At 46.0% G+C, this 17,686-nt stretch overlaps 1 protein-coding gene across 2 annotated transcripts in view; it reads left to right on the top strand.

The window, feature by feature from the left end:
• The window catches only part of LRRK1 (leucine rich repeat kinase 1), a 917,814-nt gene that overhangs the window by 724,309 nt on the left and 175,819 nt on the right, over positions 1-17,686 (top strand). For both annotated transcript variants that reach the window (XM_078683102.1, XM_078683103.1), the window contains exon 24: positions 1,801-2,050. In XM_078683102.1, coding sequence (XP_078539228.1) covers positions 1,801-2,050 — 250 coding nt within the window. The remainder of the gene's footprint in view (positions 1-1,800; positions 2,051-17,686) is intronic.

The raw sequence follows: 17,686 nt of genomic DNA, 5'->3' as shown, positions 1-17,686 counted from the left end.
GGGCCAAGAACACATACAGTGTGATATCACTTTTCAGGAAACGTCAGTTCTATACTCCGTCCTGGGTTTTAATATGCTGCTCTTTGCAGTTCCAGTAAAAACTTGTGAAACTATGACAAGTCACAGAGAAGTATGAATTGCTGATTTGCCAAATAATCATAAACCAGCATTTTTGGCAAGTACTTAAGCTTCTGTTCAAAGCTTCTTCTTGGTGATAGCTCCTTGAAAATAATATTATTATTAAAGGCTGCTAGCAGTATTTCTTCGTCCTTTATACATTATTCACATAAAGCATTCTTAGGGTCTACATGGTAATCCTCTCCCCTAATCTGCTCCATAGGCGTCTTTACTTGGTAATGTTGATTAAGCTCACAAAACGTATGTATTCTATCACCTTTAATTAGAGAAAATAATTGACTGCACATGAGTTTCGTATGAAAGGCTTGACCATTTCCCCAGACTGGAAAATTTGTGTCAATCACTTGCAGAGAAGCATGGGCAAAGTGGGGAATTCCAAGGGGCCCCATGGAAGATAGATTTTCCTCCCTATATCACCTCTATTTTTCTATTTGAACCGCTATCTCACTGCCTACCTCTGACCCTCTACAGAGTGTTACCGTAAGAATGTTTGGGACCAGGTCACGACATATTTTAGTGGGACCCCGTTTCTGAATGCTTAATGTGTTAGTCAATATTGTTTGGCATCATGGAGCATTGAAATAGCACAAAATGGGTAATGAAATGCAAAGTTATTCGAAACAGCTGGCCCAAAAATATGACTTGCTGGGGCCACAAAAATTCATAAGATGACAATGTTTGCCAAACTGGGATGGTCAAATATAACGTTTTGATCACTCCTACACTGTGCATCAGTACCATATTCATTCTGTGTGCCACATTATCACTAAGATACCATCAAAAGCTTAGGTAGGCTGTGTCATGGGAAACGGCCTTTACAACACGGGCTGAGCCATGTGTGCCATTTCCCCACAAGTGGAACCACGCTTGCCTTACCATGCATATGCCTTAACCACTCATATGCGTGGTTAAGGCTGTGCGTGGTCTAGATGTGCAGTTGGGCGGGGAGAGGAACAGGAAGGGCTCCAGGATGCAGTCCGGATTTGGACTTGGGCTGCGGCAGGGTCTTCAGGGGCTTTATTAATAGTTTTCAGGGCTTAGGGCTGGTTTTAGGGCTCAAGGGGGATCAGGAATTTAGTTCTCATGATGGGGGGACGGGGTTGTTTTCAAGGGTGGGGTCCGGGTTTTAGGGCTCGGGGGTGGGGGGTGGGGGGGAGGGGACGGAGTAGTTTTCATTGGTTGGGGTAATTTGTAAGGGCTCCGATGGGGGGGGTCTATGGTTGTGGTAGTGTATAGGACAGGGGGAAAGATTTAGGGCTCTGGGCGGGGGTCAGGGTTATTTTTAGGAGATATGGGCCGAGATATAGGCCTCCGGGTGGAGAGGATGAAATGTTTTCAGGGCTGTGGGCAGTTTTACAGTGAATGCGCCTTTACCACGCATTCCTTTACCAATCATGCCTTTACAATGAAATTCAAATGGCAAAGTAATACGCAGATAAGATGCATTTGTTGTTGGGACCGCATTGTTGAGCCACGCGTGGTTGAGCAGAGGCGTGCTTCTGACATACAACCCTGTGTTATTGTTAAATTCATAGCTTTGCACAGAGCTCACCTACACTATTTCTCATAACTATCGATTGTTTATAAGGCACTCCTCTGCTGTGGTATATTGATTACAAATGATTATCTACTATGTACCTATATATCTATCTGTATTTACAGCACTTACTGCAACTGAAAGTGATGGTACACTGCTGCTGGAACAATATATCCCCTGCCACATCTGTTCATCGACAAACACTGTGCACAAGGAGGCTGATGGGAAGGCAGAATGTGGGCACTACTTCAACGTGGAAGACTGCGTTCTTAATGCTGTCGAACTGGATTACGTGATATGCCCAAATCATCCTGCTATATCCGTCCCACTACGAGAATTGGTCCCAGAGCTGTTTATGACCGATTTCCCTGCAAGGTAACGTAAGAGGACTATATTTGAGGCATTGTTAGGAAGCTGCTTGTTTTCTGAATTGAACTGAATCAAGAGAAGGAAAATACTTTCAGCTGATATTATACTTTCAGCTGATATTATATGGTCTGTGGGTACAACTTCAAGAGCAAACTCATGGCTGGAGTAAGAAAATCTCTTAGCTGAGAATGACGGAGATGAATGTGCATTTAGGCTCCCAGTTTATCTATATTCCCTGTCCTGTAGGTCTTCCACGGTACGACCTGTTCCGTATAAATTTTAATTCCACTGCATTTTTATTTATGTGCTCAACTGCATTATTGGCTTGTTGATGCATTCTTTGCTATCTCATATTCTTTATTTATTAGATAAGCATCAATACATTCAATTTTTATTTTTCGATTTTCTAGTTCATTGATGATCAGCTAAACTTCAGTCTTTTACAGTCGCGTCTCAAGGCAATTTGTTTGTTAAATTTTGTGGCACATTTGGGTGATGACAGATAAATCCTGCAGCCTTCTGGGAGCAGCTGACAGATTGCTCAAGAGCTACCTTGGAGCATACTGAAGCAGGGCCTTGTTCCAGAACTAGCTGATTGGTCAACCTTTGGGATATGACTTGTAAGACTTAATCTCCACCGAAATCATTATTATCCAGGCCATCCCACCCCAGAATGAAAGTAACCTATCACGTACTAGAGCATTAAAGGTTTAATGGTGGTAATATTGCAATTGTGAGTATCTGGGGTAAGTGTTACCAGTTCAAGTCCCTTTAATGTGAATGCTTCCCAATGGTACTTACAAAAATCCTGGCTATGGTGGTTGTTTATCTTTGCCACCAGACTATTTATGGTTAATGAGAGACCATCCTCTTCACAAAGTATTTTTTTTCTTTTTGCTAGTCCTGGACTCAGTCTTCAATCTGGATTCCTTGGTAAACAAACTGATAACAGGTGCTGCAACCTTGTCTGAAGGTGTAGATCTTTAAAGGTGAACTCCCTAAAAACATCCATCTGCCATAGTCATATGGCCGCCACAGAGCCTTTTGTTTTAATTGTCTAATGCCCTATAGTGAGATATTAACCTGGGCCTTCTAGCAGTCATAGTGACTGCTTCCAGCGCCCTTCCACTTTCCAGATTTGTCAGTTGTTGCTGATGTAAACAAAAAATGGCATTAGCCTGGACAGAGAATTCCTCCTTTTGATGCCATAATCCAACTAGTGTTAGTCCACTTTAGCGTTGAGTTCTCAACTTTCATTACATTGCCCATTAATTAAAATAGAGGCAGTCTGCCTTCATCCTTGGGCATCCTCCCATAAGACAGATTTCAAACATTGAATTCACTACACAATTCAACTATTTCTTTCCTTTTTGTGGCATTCTAAAATAACGAGGGTTCCTCTGCTACAGCTTATTCATTCTTGTTCAATTAGAGCAAAGGCTGTGTGTCTTAGGAAGCATGTTTGCAAGATATGCAGGGTCAGCAAACATACTTACTCTTACAGATTCTCTCAGTACTACTCCTTGGAATCCTCACCCAGGCTAAATCTGGATAAGCTGTTGGCCGTATTCTGTCGACCTGATGTCTGGCTTTAGCCTATGTGTCCTCTATCTTCCAAAATATGCTCTTCATCGTAGTCTGTGTTTACCCATATTGGGAAAATATGTGAGCAAAACATGCTCCTTTCTAAGCTATGACAATGAAGCAAAAGAAGGGTTTAGTTGACTCAAACATTTGTTGATTTCTTATGGCGTAGCAGGCCTCTCTGCAATTTGTGATCCACTTCCAGGTCTGTAAATATAATCCATGCCTTTCCATCCAGAGGGTAGAAGTCTGGCTGTGGCAGAACTCCTATACATCCTGCTGATCCATTGCTGTGTGTGAGGCTAGCATATGCTGCACAATTCTGGGTGGTTATAAAAGAGAAACACATGTAGGAATGATCAAAAGTTACATATGTCATAGCTCTCATATTATCAATGGATAGACTCTCTTCTATTACCAACGTGCTCGCTCAGTTCACTGCTCAGAGTCTGATATTGGCCTTTGATTTGCTGGTGTCATCACCTTCACAGTGGAAATTATTTTGAAAAAATACATTTAAAAAGATAACCAACTTCAAGAAGGAATGTGCATGCTGATTATAGGCTACACACTGGAGTGAAGGAGCAGATTTTGAAGAACATCTTCCAGACCCATTACAAGATTGATGCATGTTCTAGCAGCTGGTAAGAGGAGTTGTCTTACTTAGCTGGAGTTGCAGGGCTATTACACAGGTATCTTTCTGTACTTACTGGTATGTCTGGCAGGCGATAACTTAAGTTTCATCACAATGGAAGCTGACAAAGTGTGTGTTTTGGTCTATCAGACCCCAGAAGCTGAAAAGTACTTATGTTTACAATTTTCCATATTGGTTATCACCTCCAAGAAGGAGGCCATACATGGATTACCCAATTTTCGTAATGAAATAACCTATAATTACTTTTCATGTATTTTCCAAAATAGTTTCTTATTTGTCACTTCCTGGTATTTTGCGCAGGCGTCATCCCAGGCTCACGATAGTGCACTTGGTGGATGTCCAGCATGAGCGCATTATTTGTAAGGTATTTATAAGGACCACCACAAAGCGGAACCTTCCTCCATGAACACGTTTTAAATAGGCAATTGTAGAAGAAAAGTATTCTCAGTGATCACACCTTTATGTCGAAGGATTCCCATAGAGCAAGGGGCATGCTGAAGCAGCGACTCTGCACAAGCTCTGTGAAGTCCAGCATTTTAGCTTCAAATTGTTCCCTGTCAAAATTGAGAATCTTTTCATAATCTAGAAGGGATTTCACTTTAAAAGAGACATTATCAAACAAGTCTGACATATCCCACAGATTTTCAAAGAATCGCAGGTTTGTTTTGCCATCTGGCAAATCACAGGGCATAAGGCAGTAATCATTGTGAAGTAGTCGGCACACTGTCAAGGTGCTTGAGCGTAATGAATAGTCAGCAACAAACAAGTTTAATCTACTATCCAGGCAAAAGAAAATCAGGTGTGTCTACCTTTGAAAAATAGGCTTCATATACAGCATCAAAAAAGCTGACATACTTGCTAAAGAGCCTCTGTTCTACCTTCCTGTAGCACCTAGCCCCTCTGTGCTAGTGTGTACAGCTTAGCAAAGTAAGATGCGCTGTTTATCGATGTTATGGTGAATGCAGCGGGCTTTGAGGTACGCAAATTTACTACCGCACAGGCTTCCTGCTTTTGTGTTCACACTTAGGTAAAACAGCAATTAGTTTTGTTTTGCTTGTAACTTGGCTTCCCCACTATTTTGCAGCACTGTTTAGGAAGCACCTTTAAAAGAGTGTGGATATGAGACAACAATAGTGCTGGTTGTTAGATTAGCTGCTCCTTCACATCACAAATGATCACATTTTGATTGCTAGTTTCTATCTTAGGGTATCATTATCACCTGCTGACGACATCTATTTGAAACTGATGTAGCAGTCTGTATATGTACAGTGCCTGCAAGCAATGTTTTAAGCAGTTGCTGACCTCTTTGTTTTTAGCTGTGAATTGAGTCTCAAGAAATGCGACCTTCTACTAAGACTACTCAACATGCAGTAGCATGTAATGCAGGGGAATATTAGAGAGAACGATTGCAGGCAAGCACATGAGCATCTGCACCCTTCAATCCTGTGCCCCACTAATTGCTGTGACTGGTGCTGAACGCTCCACATGGGCCTAAATTGCACCCTTGGAGAATTCACAGAACTCCTTGCCAACCAAGATTTGAAGCAACGAGGAACCATTTACAATGCAGAAGAGAGCTGGAAGCATAGTTGTTACCTAGAAAATTACATCTACACTGACCCTGGAATAGAACTCAGAAAGGTAATCCTTCGACCAGTATAAGCACTATCCAGAGTTAGGGTACAGTCCCAGCCAGCAAACCATGCCAAGAGGACAGGCACCTGACAGAAACCTTTCAATCACCTTGACATACAAATGTAATACAATAACTGTGCCATCCCAACCATAAAATATGCCTCTACAATAAATATTTGAAGTACTCACTGCCACTCTGCTCCTGAAGGACTGCAACATACCTAATGATTTTTGGGATTCTAATCTTAGCCACCCCACACGCCCTTAGCAGGCATAGTAAACAATGTCTATGCTACCTAGACGGAGGGTCAGTTTCTGTAGGCTTGATGCTTCCCCCAGTATCTGTTTAATGTAATCAATTTCACCATATGTCACTTACAAATTCTTTGCCTGACCCTTCGTCCACTGGACTGGCTTATACTCTATGAAAAGACCTATGGAACTTTGCTGGGAACTGGATGGCATAGATCCAGATAGCAGTAACTTATTATTATTATTCTTTTTTAAACATATTTTAATTGATTTTCTGTTTTCTTCACAGCATACAAAAATATGAGTGCATATCCTTATAACGTTTATCATATAATTTTACATGCAGTGCACTATCCCAATGTTCTTATTCTACATGTCAAGAGCATACCGTCACATATTTCAGGCAGCAACATCCTCTTCCAATTGCTCTACTATTCAATCCCGGTTGAGCCAGGTAAAGGATAACAGGGTGCCCTATCACCGCACATCTTTGCATACTTCTCTAATGCTGATTTGGCAGAACATAAAATACTTAAAACCGCCACAACTGTATATTACCCACCCCCCACCCTCTGATCCTGCATAGGTACATAGGGTTACCCTCCAAGTTCAGTCAATATTCAATTGCCGGCACTGGCTGAGTCATTATCCACACATTTGTCTCCCTTCTGCTAATGTCCGGGGCCATGCCACTCTAACCCGTAGATTTATTCATCACCTTAGGTATGACTGACGTTAGTGTCTAGGGGTACGTCCAGAGATCTACAGGTCTCTTACATGATGCCCCAGTCCATTGCAATCGGGGTCTTACGCAGTCCTCTGGCCTCTTCTCGTCTCAATGCAGCGCTCTCTGCTACACCCCACCGAATCAGTTCGCCGTGCCATGCATGGATAGCGGGTGGCATTTTGGACTTCCACCGCATGGTGATCGCTCACACTGCCAGTAGGCGCGCCAGATTCTCAAATCTATATTGCACTTTGCACTTCGAGGCCCCCTTTTGTAGTCCTAGGATACAACCCCCTATTGTTCCATCTATCTCTCTGTTGGTGATTTCCGTTGTGGGTCCCCTGATCAAGGCCCAATAACCACCGAGTCGCGGGCAAGACCAACTCATATGTGCTAGATCCGCTCCCTCTAGCTGGCATCTGGGGCAGTGATGTCTCGTTGTCGAGTACATCCTGTCGAGTTTACGTACTTCCGCACATATAGTAACAATGCGGCATGTAAGAGGTACAAATGATCTGGTGCTCCCGTTCCCCAAACAAAATTGTCATGATCTAACAACGTCCCCTCCCCAAAGAGGTCTGCAACTGTAGTGACTGCCACATCCGCACAGGGCGTGAGCCTGCGAGTCGTTAGGCATCCGCCCTGTAGGGGAATGCCAAGCAAAGATATATTCCCGGCATAGGCTGGGGATGCCCCTGCGTACTGCAGCGCCACCCTTCAGCATCACAGCGCCGTATATAGAAGAGGGGGAAGATCCCGCCGTATCTTGCTATGTGGCAATAAAAGGGTGTGTAGTGCCCCTGCGTCGATATCTCGCTCGGACATCCCAATCTCCTGCAAGTTATGCCCTGCAGTCCAATAGGACAACCATTGCAATTGACAGGCATAAAAATATGCCCTAAGGTCCGGTACTCCCAGTCCCCCTCTAGTCGTGCCACGCTGTAACTTCTTCAGGCTAATCCTCCGCCTACCCGGGCCCCATATGAGTTCAACTAGCAAGGTAGTCATCTGTTTAAAGGTAGTGCTCGGGAGCAGCAGTGGTAAGTTCATGAAATAATAGAGTAAACGTGGAAGGACCACCATTTTGGGGATCGCTGCCCTGCCTGCCACCGACAACAGCAGGGATATCCAGAAGTTGACACTGGACCGTATAGCTCTCAGCGCTTTATTCAGGTTGCCCTCTAGCATATCCGCCTGAGCTCTATATACGTGGATGCCTAAGTATTTGAACATATGGGGGGCAATCTTAAAGCTCAGCGTTCCAAATTGAAAATCCTGCAGAGGCACCTGTTCTTTAAAGAAAAAAACTGTTGTTTTCGCCGGGTTAATAGCGAGACCGGACAGTCGTTCAAAGGAGGCAAATAACATGGCCATAGCGTCCACGGGGGCGTGGAGATATAAACTGATATAATCGGCATACGCCGACAACAAATGCATAGTAGCACCCACTGTGATCCCCATGTCAAGCAGTTCCGCCCTAATCTTTAATGCCAAGGGCTCAAGAGCTAATATAAAAATAAGCAGCGAGAGCGGGCACCCCTTTCTCATGCCCCTACATGTCTTATATTCTGCCAAGATATGCCCTCCCGTCCTTGCTCTAGCCGTGGGAGCTTGATATAAAAGTCGGATCCAGGCAATGTACTCCTCCGGCAGTCCAAAGCTCGCTAGTGCCCTACATAAATAGTCCAACCAAATCGAGTCGAACGCTTGTCACATATCTAACGGGATACAGCCCGCAAAGTCCACTCCATTCGGGGCCACTGCAAGAAGGTGGTGTAGCTTTCTTGTGTTCAGGGACGTACTGCGTGCTGGTAAAAAGCCCGTCTGGTCGATATGAATCAATTTGTGTAGTGTGGGCTGGAGTCTGGTGGCCAGAACTTTGCTAAGTATCTTGTACTTTGTCGCCAACAATGATAGGGGCCGGTAGCTATCCATATCTGTGGGGTCCCTGCCCGGCTTCGGGAGTGACACCACCAGCGCCTGCGCTGTAGTGAGGGGCAATGATCCCTCCTTCATTGCTTCTTTATATAGGATCTCCAACTGCGGTACAAGTAGATCCGCGTAGGAGGTATAAAACTCAGCTGGTAAGTCGTCTAACCCAGGGGTTTTGTTACGGGGAAGGCCCTTAATGACAACCCTAATTTCGGATTGCGTGATTGGGCCCTACAGGTCTTTCCGGGCATCCATCGTAAGTTGGGGGCATTGAACTGTGGATAAAAACTCATCTACCTCCGTACCTACCTCCTCCTCTGGCGCACCATAGAGGCTAGCATAATATCACCCGAAGGCCTCATTAATTTCTCCCTGAGTGGTCGCTACGCCTCCCGTGATATCAACAACCTCATTAATCACCATATTGGGGGGGTCGTCCCTCAGTAATTTTGCCAGTAACGTCCCGCCTTGTCCGCCTCTGTGTGGGACATCTGAGTGTATCTTTGGTAGTCTACAACTCGGAGGGACTCCAAAAGTTCGACATGTCTAAGTCTAGCTTCCTTCAAGAGGGCTCGCTTGTCCACGTTCATCACAACTTCCTACTCCAACCTACTCAGCTTCCCCCCTAAGTCTATCAGTGACCTATGGAGTTCTTATCTAGCCCCTACCGTCGCCCCGATGGCTTTCCCACGTATTACTGTTTTAAAAGCGTCCCATTCTATCAGCCTGGTAGACGCTGTGTTACTGTTGTCTGCAAAATACTGCTGAATGGTGTCTGACATGGCAGTGCGGAACACTGAGTCCTCCAGCATCTGAGGCCATAACCGCCTGTTGGCACAGGGGTGGGCACCCTGCCCCACCACATCACCACTTCTAAGGGACTATGGTCCGAGAAGGTCTTTGCTAGATATGTGGTGGTCAGTGCCTGCATTGCAATGGTGTTGGAGCAGTACATCCTGTCAATTTGTTTGTGCAACATGTGTACTGGTGAGTAGAAAGAGTATACCCCGTGGGTCGGGTGCCTCATCCTTTACACGTCACATAGCCGAGCCGCCAGCCCTCCGCCCATTCACTCAATGCCTTCACCTGTTTACATATGCCCGTCCCATGCAGGGGAGGTTGCGATCTATCCAGCAGTACATCCATTACAGCATTACAATCCCCACCTATAATCCGTGGGTAATTCTCCCATCCCACCAGTGCAGTCGACAACTTACTTAGGAACATGTCTTACTTCGAGTTGGGCGCATATATTGAGCCCAGTACTACCATTTGGCCATCCATGGTGCCCCTGACCATGACGTACCTTCCCTGTTGGTCTACTCTCTGTTGCGCCAACATAAATGGCACACCGTACCTGATCCATATGGTGGCGCCTCGCTCAAACCCCGAATACATAGTGGAGAACACCTGCCCCCTCCATTTCTTTACTCAGCTTCCCTACTTCCGACTCAATCAAGTGGGACTCTTGCAGGTACACTATCTGCGCCTTGCGTCTCAACAACTGCTCATGTATTCTGTGCCTCTTCTGAGCTGACCCCAGGCCCCTAAGATTCCATGTTATTATGGTAAATTTATTCTGTATGTGCAACATGTGACTGGATGTGGCTACCATGTAGGCAGCGAGTCTAATGTAATGCCTTGCCAGCGCAAGAGAGTGCACCCCACAGGACCATTACCCTCCCCAACAATCCCCAATACTCGGTCCGGTCGTAGAACTATACCTGACCACCCAACAAAACAGGAAACTTAGGAACCTGTGTAACTTTTATGCAAAGCGTTCGCATACTGGGGTACGTGGCCAAACCTACCCCTGCAGCGCAACCCTCAACTTTGAGTTATCTTGTTTTTCAACCAGCCCCCGGGCCTTAATTACAATTGGTACAATGCCTGAATAGCAAATATGATGGAGTGAATAGCGCAGCAGTATACATTACTGTTCAGTTGCGAGTTCATAGTACTGTCCATTCTCTTTAGGGAATCAGTCCGTCCGCAGTCTGTGGGGTCACCGAGGGGAACAGGGCCACACTTCCCTCCAAGTCCGATTTCTGGGTGTCCACTTCAGATGTAGTCTGGTCACCGATCTGTGCTGTGGTACGGAAGGAGGAGACCGCTAGAATCGCCGTCTCCCTGTCGCATCGCACCTGTTGGGTCATGGGACGGAGTTGTGTATTCCTTTTGCGTAGTCGCCTGAAAGCTCGGCGTCCTGCCGCACGGCCCCCTTGCCTCGTGGCTGTCGAGGACTGAGAGTTAGCCAGTGATTGCCTCCCCAGCTCCATTCCCTCCAACCATTCCTCCATGTCTCCTGGGCTTTCAAAGAAATATGTTTTCCATTCATGGATAACCCTCAACCGCGCTGGGAAGAGGAGGGCGTATTGCAAGTTCAGGTCTCGTAGTTTCTTCTTGTAGGAGGAGCACGGTTTCTGTACTAGAAGCGTGTAATCCGGGTACGACAAGACTTTGGTGTTTTCAAAGTTAATTTGCGGTATTTCCCTTGACTTCTGCAGCAGCACGTCCCGGTCCCTGTAGTTAAGCAGCTTAATTATGAGTGGCCTCGGCGGGGCTCCCGGCTTCGGACGGCCCGTGGGGATCCTCTGCGCCCGTTTAATGCAGAAGTGATCAGAAAGGTCCTCTGAAAGCACATGGTCCCTGAGCCAACCCTCCATGTATCGGGCCACGTCCGCCCCTTCACTTCTCTCCGGCAGGCCTATCACACGGATGTTATTCCTCCGTGCTCTCCCTTCCGGATCCTCAACTCGGTCCATGAGGGTGGCTACTTGGGATTGGAGTTGTTTAATATCAGCAGTGTTTTGGTTTTGCTGAGGGGATAAGACTTTGAGTTCCACTGCAGGCTCCTTTACCTTGTCTGCAAGCTTGGCGTGATCCGCCCGGAGCAGTGACAGACCAGATGTAAGCGTACCTATTTGAGCTCTATGGATTTCCTAGAGTCACACACTTCCTGTAAAATCAGATCCAGCTTGTTCGTCGCCCACGCTACGCTAGTAGACGAAGCGCTGCTGGGAGCCATCCGACGTCATCACAGTGTCAGGGACGCAATCCATTCCAGCCTCAGTGTCATGTTGTTTGCCCTTCACTCGCCCCATCTCAGCGTATGCAGTCGCCCTGTTCTGGACAGTGGGGGCGACCTGACCAGGTAGCACTCCCCACCAACATCATGGCATGCTCGCACCAGACCTGACCACTTCCTCTGTACAATACTCCCCTCTGTCAGCACACAGCGTATACCGTGGTAGAACTTCACTCCACCCTGGACCGTAGGCCTCCGGTCCGCACCTCCCTGCTCCGTAGCATAAACACCAGTCTCCTATCACCACAGGACCGACCAGGCATACAGTTCCAGGCTATCTATAAGGGAGCAAATGAGGGGGGGGGGGAGATCCCAGACCCCATACACCACAGCAGCACCTCAAAAAAAGTCCCTACAGCAGGGCACCCCAACTCCAGTGCTGATGCTCCGTCTGTCCACACCTCCCCTGTTTGGCAGTTTCACCTCGCTGATCATGGCGTCAGTCACTCCATGCGCTGACACCTGCGCCCATGCGGTCCTCCGGCGGCAGCACTTTCTCGGGGTGGGGGGGAAAAAGGGTCTGCACCACACCGCTGGGTCTCTGTCACCGGATTCTGGTGGTGCCCCCCACTCGCAGCTACAGAGCCCCGCGTAGTCCCAATCCTCGGTGCTTGCAATGACGCGCCCCGGGGCCCTCACTCTAGACCAGTCTGTCTGAGCCACACCGGGTGCGTCCCGCCGAAATCTTCCTTACAGCAGCTGTGTGCGGCGCCGTTCGATCACTGTGGCATCACGCGAGGTCCCCAGCCGCCGAGCCGCTCCGTAGCTTGCGGCGGTATCCTATCCCAGCTGGGTCTCCTCACCTCCGCCGGCCAGGCCGCCCTAGGCCGCACGGTGTTCTGCAGGCCACAATCAGTACGGTCCGTCCGATCCCTAGACCAGACCGCACCGGGAACCCAAAAGTGCCACGTCGGGCAGCGCCAGGTAGCTGCTGCTGGCCACTGACTCAAAGGGCGGCAGAGACCACGGGATATGGCGGCTCTTCAGGATATTCACAGCACGGGTCCGGAGCTCCTTTAGAAGGTGACCGCCATGTTCGGCAGTTGGCCATGCCCCCCAGATAGCAGTAACTTAAATAACCACTCAATACTAACCTTGATAGGTCTGCCAAGACCAAAGAGATCTGTTCCACCTTGCTGGTAACATAGTCCAACCTGCATGTCTGACATAGTCACATACTTTGAGGACTGACATCCTTTAATTACAAAAAGGATGACAATAACAGTCCATCTTAGGAAATCTCTTCAATTGACTACTGATAATGACAATTATATAAAGAACTGTAATACAATCTATCCAAGCAGATCTCCCATCCTCCTCAATCTTTAGTCACATCTTACCTCTGCCAGCACCCTCAGATCTGGTTGGAAAACCTCCTGCAACAGCCAGCATATAAATCTGATTGAGAAGATAAAACTACAAATTAAATAAAGGGACCTGAAGAGCTAACATGAGCTGCCAGCAGAAATAAGTCATAAAAATGTGCATCAATCTCACACTTCCTCATCCATCAAACTGCTTAGCACTGCATTCCTTAAGATAATGGCTGCTCTTTGGGCACGACTCACAATATGGAAACGCTTCCCACACAGGCTCAAAGCAATAACAGCACTCTTCCAACTACATGCCCATTATAGTGTATCATGCTACCCACATGGACAAGTGCTTCAGCACCCTTTATAGGGTCCGCAAATGCAATACGAATGATATAATGCAATGTAATATAATGGGTTTAGTGATCAGGTCAGGAACCTGGGATCTCTTCGACTCTTGAAATTGAAGAGTGCACACTACAGATTCATCAAAGTGTGTAGTTTTAAAACTCAAGGGATTATGAGATTGCATCCTCATTATAAGGTTTTATAAACCACTCAGAGATTGTAAGCATTGCAGCCGCTCAAACAAGGCGGCAAATGATGGCACATTTTAGTGGGTATACAGGTGCCTGTTCCCTGGCAGGAGATTAAGTGGAAGTACATTCACAGATGAGCATAGAGGACCTCTATGACTTACAAAAACTCCTGTGTCACATCCAATGTTCCTGCTGTAGCTTTTATCACTGGAATTACAGGGCACATACTTCTGTATCAGTACCTGGATATAGAATCTACCAGAGAACTTTGCTGAGGATTAAACTCTACTATTAGCAGACCCTTCTCTTTGGACTTAATGCCTCACAGTTGTGTTGTATGCTCAGACGTGAGTCCCTTGCTCACTTTGCCACTGGATTCAAGCAAGCTGGGCTGAAGACTGCTGTAATGCCAGAAACCGGTCCTCGGAAGCTTGTTTCCGGTCCAGGGAAGGCATGGCTTGGCAGTTCGGGCTGGACTGTTCCCATGAGGCACAGGGTCAGACTGATTTGCATATAGCCATGTCTGAAATGGGGTGGCAGAGTGGGCTAAAGAACGGTGATGGATCAAACCCAGATCTTTTGACTGGGTGTGAGTGTTTGATTGGTTCAGATGCTTCGTCCATCACCACCCCCTTTTGTACCGCTTTGGCCGCCATAAGTGTGGCAGGGTATGCTCAGACGTGAGTCCCTTGCTCACTTTGCCACTGGATTCAAGCAAGCTGGGCTGAAGACGGCTGTAATGCCAGAAACCGGTTCTCGGAAGCTTGTTTCCGGTCCAGGGAAGGCATGGCTTGGCAGTTCGGGCTGGACTGTTCCCACGAGGCACAGGGTCAGACTGATTTGCATATAGCCATGTCTGAACTGGGGTGGCAGAGTGGGCTAAAGAACGGTGATGGATCAAACCCAGATCTTTTGACTGGGTGTAAGTGTTTGATTGGTTCAAATGCTTCGTCCATCACCACCCCCTTTTGTACCGCTTTGGCCGCCATAAGTGTGGCAGGGTATGCTCAGACGTGAGTCCCTTGCTCACTTTGCCACTGGATTCAAGCAAGCTGGGCTGAAGACGGCTATAATGCCAGAAACCAGTCCTCGGAAGCTTGTTTCCAGTCCAGGGAAGGCATGGCTTGGCAGCTCGGGCTGGACTGTTCCCATGAGGCACAGGGTCAGACAGATTTGCATATAGCCATGTCTGAACTGGGGTGGCAGAGTGGGCTAAAGAACGGTGATGGATCAAACCCAGATCTTTTGACTGGGTGTGAGTGTTTGATTGGTTCAGATGCTTCGTCCATCACCACCCCCTTTTGTATCACAGTTGTGTTGAGCACATGCCTGGCTATTGTGTTGTTCAGTCCTTGCTTACAGGGTATTCATGTTTATTAATAACTGCACAATCATTTAATTGGAGGCTTCTCTCAGCAGAAGTCGTTTCCATCCATTAGCAAATCTTGGACACCATATTTTACATGGACTTCTCGATTCAGAAACTATATAAGAAATATCATTTGGGCTAGTTCATTAAAAACTGAACTCTATGAAACATCTCTTCCAAAAAAAACCTATGCATCTTCCATGAGAAATTTTCTTTATATTTTCTTAGGTTTAAGGGAAGAGAAAACCAGATGATTCTGGCTAACACTTGCTTCCATTGATCATGTTGACTGTTTTGGGGACTTCTCCCTCTCTTGACCCGTGACAATTGATACGGAAATCTACTAAGTGCGGTATCAGTTTGGAGGGTAACTAACAATGCCATGGTGCAGGATGGTGGAATGGGCATCACTTCTACCCTGGCCCTTCTTATATTATTGGCATCACTTAATATTCACTGTAAAAAAGATGTCTTTCCTCTGCAGCTTAGCTTGTTTCTGGTGTTACCCCCAGAATCCTTTGTATAGACATAGTGCTGCCCGGTAGAATCTAATACCCACATATAAGAGATACATGCAAAGGCAAGGTTTGTGGACCTGATACCTATAATTATGTTACAAAAGTAACTCAAAGACAGTACTTACAGTTGACAAGAAACACCACCTAAATTACCATCTGTGTCCACGAATCTTGGTGATCAAACGGGAAAACACAAGGCAGTAACAGCAAGGGTGTAGAGCTAAAATACACAGCCACAATAGACAAGGAGCTAGCATGGAGAAGTACTTAACAAAAAGATAAAACAAAGGCATACTTGACAAAAATAAGTTACAAACCACACTAGGGGAACTGAAAGCTAAGACAGCAGGAGCATGAAGGTAGCAAGCTAGAAAATGGAACTAGGTAAATGGGAAGAAAGCAAGCACCGGAAAAGGTAGAAAGGTAAATACAGAAGGAGTGAAAGTTCAAGGATCAAGGACACAATGAAATAGTGCTGGCTCAGGAATCAAGGGAGCATTGCAGGTAATGTAAGTTCCAGTAACAGAGATGCACTAAAATATTGCTAGCTCAAGACTCAGAAATTAAGGAAGAACTGCAGGCTGAGCTAGTTCAAGGAACAATGGTTTACCTACAGCTCAGGATTCAGGAATAGTCAGGAAACCAAGATTAACAATAACTCAGGTACTCTAGAAACAAGGTATTAGTCACACTGAAACACTGCTACAATGACCAAGACTGGATTGAAGGAAATTGGGGCTCACTGTGATCACATGCCTCAGGTGTGAACAGGCTAGCACCTGACAGACACAGGTGTGCTGAATTCCTCTACCCATCCTTGGTCTGCATGGGAGGGGATGAAGTAGTGAGCATGGAACTCTAGGTATTGGAGTTTTTAGCAACAGCAGACTGGCTTCCGCCAAACCCATCATGGTTCTCGAATGAATACAAATTCCAGGATAAAGTCCAAAAGGCTGGAAGTCAGTGTATACAGACATTGAAAGCAGGAAAGCTTTTTTGAACACTGGAAAGTCCCCCAAGTGGGTCCCTTGGTAGTGTGGACAAGAGAGCAGGAAGTGAATCATGACAGGACCAGGTTTCATTGATGAGTATGCCATCTAGATTGTTATCTATAATGAGCTTGTTTATGTCTTGTGCATGCCTGATGGCTGGCTGGCTGGTCTGGCATTTATTAGACATTATTGCGGTGTTCGTGCCTGTGCTGTGTTCACTTGTACACTGCCCGATGTCAGGTCGAATCATTAGAATGTTGTGTGATAAGGCATGTCTTACAGGTGGGAAAATTTGTATTTGCAGGTTGCACAGACATTGGGGAGTGGAAGGGAATCCACTGTGTCTTCCATTTTGTGCAGTTATGAGTTAAGGACGGCCCTCTACCAAAGAGCTGGCTTAGGTTCTGTCGATGTAAACCCATTGGTTCCCAATGTCCAAATGTGGCAAGGGAAGTGTGAGTTTAGCAAGGCACATGGGACATTAATTAATGGCAGTTCATCTGCTCTGCCAAACTTTAAATGCCCTTCTCTGTATTGATAACCAAATCCTTGTTGACAGGTCTCATCATTTTCAATACTCTTTTTTTATGCAAGCTAAAACATGCAGTCAAATTAAAAAGAACATAACATATGTTTATGACACCAAAAAATAGGGACATCTGTACCTTGGTACTCACGGCTTTGATATCAATCAATTCAAATGTATTTGATTCAGACAAAGAATCATAAAAGCTTACATTCAATACAAATTTAAAAAAAGGAATACGTTAATCAATTCGTTAAAAACAAATGCAATAAACACATTTACAGATTTAGGGTGCAGCAGTTATAAACTTCCTTCTAGTGATGACAGACATAAAAAATCTCGCCACTACCACACATGTAAACAAGTCCGGGATCAATTGTAAAAATAAGTAGGCTGATATGCATTGTCTAAAATTGTACGATTTCGTTAAAGGCTTCATAAAAATAATCCTTAAATCTGTATAAAATTTGCAAAAAATCTTCTCCTGTATTTTGCACTTTCACTATGTTCAT

This window comes from Lissotriton helveticus, chromosome 3_1, assembly GCF_964261635.1.
Source record: "Lissotriton helveticus chromosome 3_1, aLisHel1.1, whole genome shotgun sequence".
NCBI classification, from domain to species: domain Eukaryota; kingdom Metazoa; phylum Chordata; class Amphibia; order Caudata; family Salamandridae; genus Lissotriton; species Lissotriton helveticus.
The sequence above is the reverse complement of the archived record's forward strand: the minus strand, read 5'-3'. Positions and strand labels throughout refer to the sequence as shown.